The sequence below is a fragment of the Primulina tabacum genome, chromosome 13 (genome assembly GCF_025594145.1).
Source record: "Primulina tabacum isolate GXHZ01 chromosome 13, ASM2559414v2, whole genome shotgun sequence".
Classification (NCBI taxonomy): Eukaryota; Viridiplantae; Streptophyta; class Magnoliopsida; order Lamiales; family Gesneriaceae; genus Primulina; species Primulina tabacum.
The window spans coordinates 1,199,264-1,203,540 of record NC_134562.1 but is presented as its reverse complement, the minus strand read 5'-3'; the positions used below and the strand labels follow the sequence as shown (position 1 = coordinate 1,203,540).

The 4,277-nt window shown below is 46.4% G+C and overlaps 1 protein-coding gene across 1 annotated transcript; it reads right to left on the bottom strand.

Annotated features, from left to right (window-relative positions):
- Window positions 1-707: 707 nt before the first annotated feature.
- Window positions 708-2,000, bottom strand: LOC142523115 (uncharacterized). The gene is made up of 2 exons (XM_075626761.1): window positions 1,673-2,000; window positions 708-1,576 (listed from the first exon to the last, which is right to left on the bottom strand). The coding sequence occupies exons 1-2, from the start codon at window positions 1,998-2,000 to the stop codon at window positions 1,191-1,193; spliced, it is 714 nt and encodes a 237-aa protein (XP_075482876.1). The 3' UTR covers window positions 708-1,190.
- Window positions 2,001-4,277: the final 2,277 nt, after the last annotated feature.

Below are 4,277 nucleotides of genomic sequence, written 5' to 3'. Positions count from 1 at the left end.
CCTGTGCTCCATAATACACCGAGGCTGGAATATCGAATATACCAAGGAAATAAGGCCAACACATGGCCAGTTTGTAATACTTCATTACCTACTGAGAATAAGCGCGTCTCTGTACACAATAGAAACCAACAAAATGGGGGCAGTAAAGGCAGATAATCAAATCTAAAATAGGGGAAAAGATAGTAAAGTTCCTACAAATGTGCCTATCAAACAAAATACAAGCAGCTGTCTCAAACTAATACATGCCAATCAACTAAGCGAAACAAGATCAGGGGAATAAGGCACGAAGCTGCTCTCACTTGGCTAGACACTCCGACTGAGTGCTCTCGGCCTCCTGAAGCCGTCTGGTCTAGAGTTGATAGTCATCCTTGAGACTAAGGAGTTGCTGACCGATAGCTTGCGAGTCTCTCCTACTGCCCAACAAAGTAACCTCCAAAATCTCTTATTCATCTAGCAAGGTGACCATCCTAGCTCGACGCCTCTGAATCTCCTCCTCCAGCTTCTTCACCTCAGCTTCCTCCGCGTCATAACTAGCCGCTGCTGCAACAATCGGCTCACGAAGCGCTTTGTCGTGCTTTTCTAGCTCCTCTTTTTAGATATCATATCTGCGCTGGTGGCAAAGGCTGAATCAGACTACGAAAAGATGGTCGAAAGACCATCAAGTATGTTGAACTCCGAGGTAGCGAACTTAGAGAAGTCTTAAGAATGGATATAGATGAGAGCATGGCCAATCTCTCGGACTCCCCAAGCTGGTGCAAGCCAAGACCAAGGAAATTTCGAACCTCCATCTTGGCATGAGCAAGGGCTTCGATGGATGGGGCACATCTCTCAAGAGTAGAAGTAGCAGAGGAAGCGCTATCTGAGAAACTCAGATCAAATTGGCTTTCCGGCTTGCCAATGAGACCGAGTCGCGCCCTACGAGATGTAAGATTCTGTCGAATAAATAAAGTTAAAGTCAGGCATGAGTAGTACTGAAAACATATAGGACAAAAAAAACAGTCAAAAGAAATTACCATGGAGGGAGTGGCTACAGTAGGCAGTGAACTAGGAGGATTTGGGCTAAAAGAGACAGTAGAGGGGAACTCCCGCAAGACAAATGTGTCATCCTCAGCCAAGAAGTCATTGGTTCGTTTCCCAGAATCAGCAGGATCACCATCGAGTTTGACACCAGAATTTCCATCTTGGGGAGCTCAATGTCCAGATATTGCTGAGCTGAGATCAGTGTCAAGAGCTTCATTGTTGTAAGAGACTTCGATGCTAGAATCCTTGGGACTTGGCTGCGCGGGATGTGGATCATCTTCATCAAGGATAATGGGATCATCAAAAGTGTTGCTAGGGCCCGAAATCAGCTTAGTTGAATGGCGAGTATGATATCGCCGACCCACCGTCTGGAGCTTAGGAGTAATATTTATTGTCGGAGCAACTTTAGGAGCGGCCTTGGTCTTTGAGGATTGAGATTTTTGGGGCACTGTGACCGGATCCTGTTTGAGTTTCAAACTCCCCTGAGTGTCCATTTTTGGGAGCTTGACAGACACGGGACTGTCCCCACTAGGAGCCAAATCTCGCTTGCGAGTACCTGCAAAAAATACCAAAACAACAGTAAAACAACATGTACTAGTAACAAATAAACTATGCCAATGTTAATGCAAGTAAGAAGTATGCGGAACAATACCAGGGTGGTGTATCACCGAGGGAATAAGGTTGAGATATCGAGTCCTCCACCAAGCAACAAATGTTTCAGTGGTCTTATGATCTAGCTGCACTATGGACCCAAGAAATCTCTGTGGCAGGGTAGAGAGGAGCTGCACAGTGGCCTTGGAAAGTCTTCTAGAGGCCACTTCAGAAGCAATATGAGTCAGGTCCACCGGGAAAGATAAAGTAGCCTGAGGGATCGCTGGTGACAACCAAAACTGATATGCAAACAAGGACGGATTGTAAAATTCAAAAGACCAGCCTGACGTGTCATTGTAGGGTGGACGAGTAGAGAAACAATCCACCATCAGCAACCTCTGATGAATGTACTAGGTCAATAGTAAGACAGAAACGTCGTCCGGGGAGCGATCATGGAAATCTGGAAAGGCTCCAACCCAAAGAGGCTGTGTTATGCTAGAGACATTGGGTGGCGATGGTAGATTAAAAGACTCCAATTTCAGATGCTGCAGATAATGCATCAAGGCAGGGGCAGACAAGGTCAAACGGCTCCCCATTAATGACGTGGTACGCAGCATGGTCTGGGGACCAGCAGAGAAATCTCTCACACCGGGAAAATAGGAAAATGCCCATACCTGCAGGAACCATGATATCCCTCCCAATTTGGAAATGAGGTCGTGACGCACACATTGATTCAACCCAAGGTATTCGGACCCCAACAACATGGTTGCCAAATTATAAAACTTACCCGTACTGAGAGAACACGCCAAGGGTAAATATTCAGAAGAAGGTTTGCCAGACGAAGGGCAAAATATATATTTGTAGATCAACATCCAAAGGAACATGGTGTGCTCAACTTCAGAGGGGATACCTGGGATGAGAGAACCACTCTTTGACCACAGCCCTATAAGACGGATAGCAGTAGCGAGTATGGGCCAAAGCAGGAGCGGCAGAGTCATCGATGAAATAAGGGGAATCCGCCCCCAGCACAGGCAACCCCAAGAGCAAGGATATGTCATAAAGGGTTATGGATAATGGGCCAAAGGGAAGGATGAAGACATTACAGGAAGGTGACCAAAACCTAAGGATACAATCGAATAGAATGGACTGTCTGGATATCTTCACCTTATAAACCATGACCAGAGGCCATAATCCCTGATGGCGCCACTGCCGTCCAAAGTGGGGTTTCCAAACGGTCTATCCATTCAATCCAACCATCAGGAACTCGTGGCCACGACTTGAATTGTGATGGTTCGCTATGAGGGAATACATGTCGGGAGAGCAACAAATCCCTAGGGTGTAGCGAAGGCAGGGGGAAGAAGAATTGATGGACCGGTGGGGGGAATTGATTGGCTGGATATGAAGGATGTCGGATAGGTCCAATAGTAGCAGAGGCAAGGGAATTAGCAGCTTTGGTCCTGGAATCCGAATAACAGATAGATAAGAATGCTACAATACAAGAAGCAAACAGACAATCATGCATAAAAAACGGCCCATACCCAGCCTTAGCTGCAACCACAAACGGGTGAGAGATCCCAGAACCGAGTGAAAGTTGATTAACCACTGGTACACCTACACGAAGTTCGTTGGTATCTTAAACATCTTTATCCAACAAATAAATTATGAGCCAAGGACATACCAGATGCCATAGAAGAGTGAATCACGGGAGTATTCATCACCGAGGTAAGATTCGAGGCTGGTACGGTAACTGATGCAGATGGGACAACTTTTACCGATATGGGGTCGGGGTATTAAGAGCAGTCAGAGGTGAGGATGACGTTGCAGCTGGCAACTTGTAAACCAATAAGACATAAACAAAGCAATTCCCCACACTTCCTTAGGACAAATACAAAACATACCCATCTTTTTCAGCATCAATAGGGGCGACCACAGAAACAAAGCCGGGGTCGATAGATTGATTGGGGTAAAAAACCACTGCATAAACGCAACAAATATTCAGAAAAAAAATCAATTGCTACTGATGTATAGCACAGGGCCAAATAATGGTCACTTTACCGCACCTACAAAGCAAAGGCTAATGAATGGCCTAATAATACCAAATCCATAATTCCCCATAGAAAAATGACGTCAAAAGAGTTAGCCCAATTATACAGATAAACCTAATTGTCCATCCTTTGGTTTCTAGGATACCAAATCATACAAAGCAGGGAATAGAATTTCAAGTCAATCAAGAACACAAACAATATTCAAGGAATCGAGAAATACTAAATGCAATTCAAGAAGGAATAAGGGATTATCCATAGCGGTAAACGGTTGGCCAAAGCTCGAGTGGACACCCGTGGATAACCCGGAAGCGGCAGAGAACGGGTTAAGACCAGTGGCAGCGAACGGGCTGAAACCAGCAGGAAGGGCAGAGACTTCAACTTGGGAAGAAATAGCGACCGCAACGCTCGATTCAAGTGGAGGCGCCGGAGGAGAACCTAGAACCAATGGCAAGCCCTCGACAACCGCAGCAAAACCAGCAAGCGCGGCGGGTGGGGAGGCAGAGACGATGGCCGAAACAGAAAAGGCACCCGCAGCACTCGGTTCGGATGAACGCGCCGGAGAAGAACCTTGAACCATTGGTGAATCTTCAGGCAGCAACAGCGATGGGGGCGGAGAACGAG

What these genes read in the sequence shown, in the direction of transcription:
- LOC142523115 (XM_075626761.1), bottom strand. Translation starts at nt 2,000, where the DNA reads ATGGTGGATTGTTTCTCTACTCGTCCACCCTACAATGACACGTCAGGC. An exon ending in CTCGGTGATACACCACCCTG is followed by an intron (nt 1,577 to 1,672) that starts GTATTGTTCCGC and finishes TATTTTTTGCAG; the next exon opens with GTACTCGCAAGCGAGATTTG.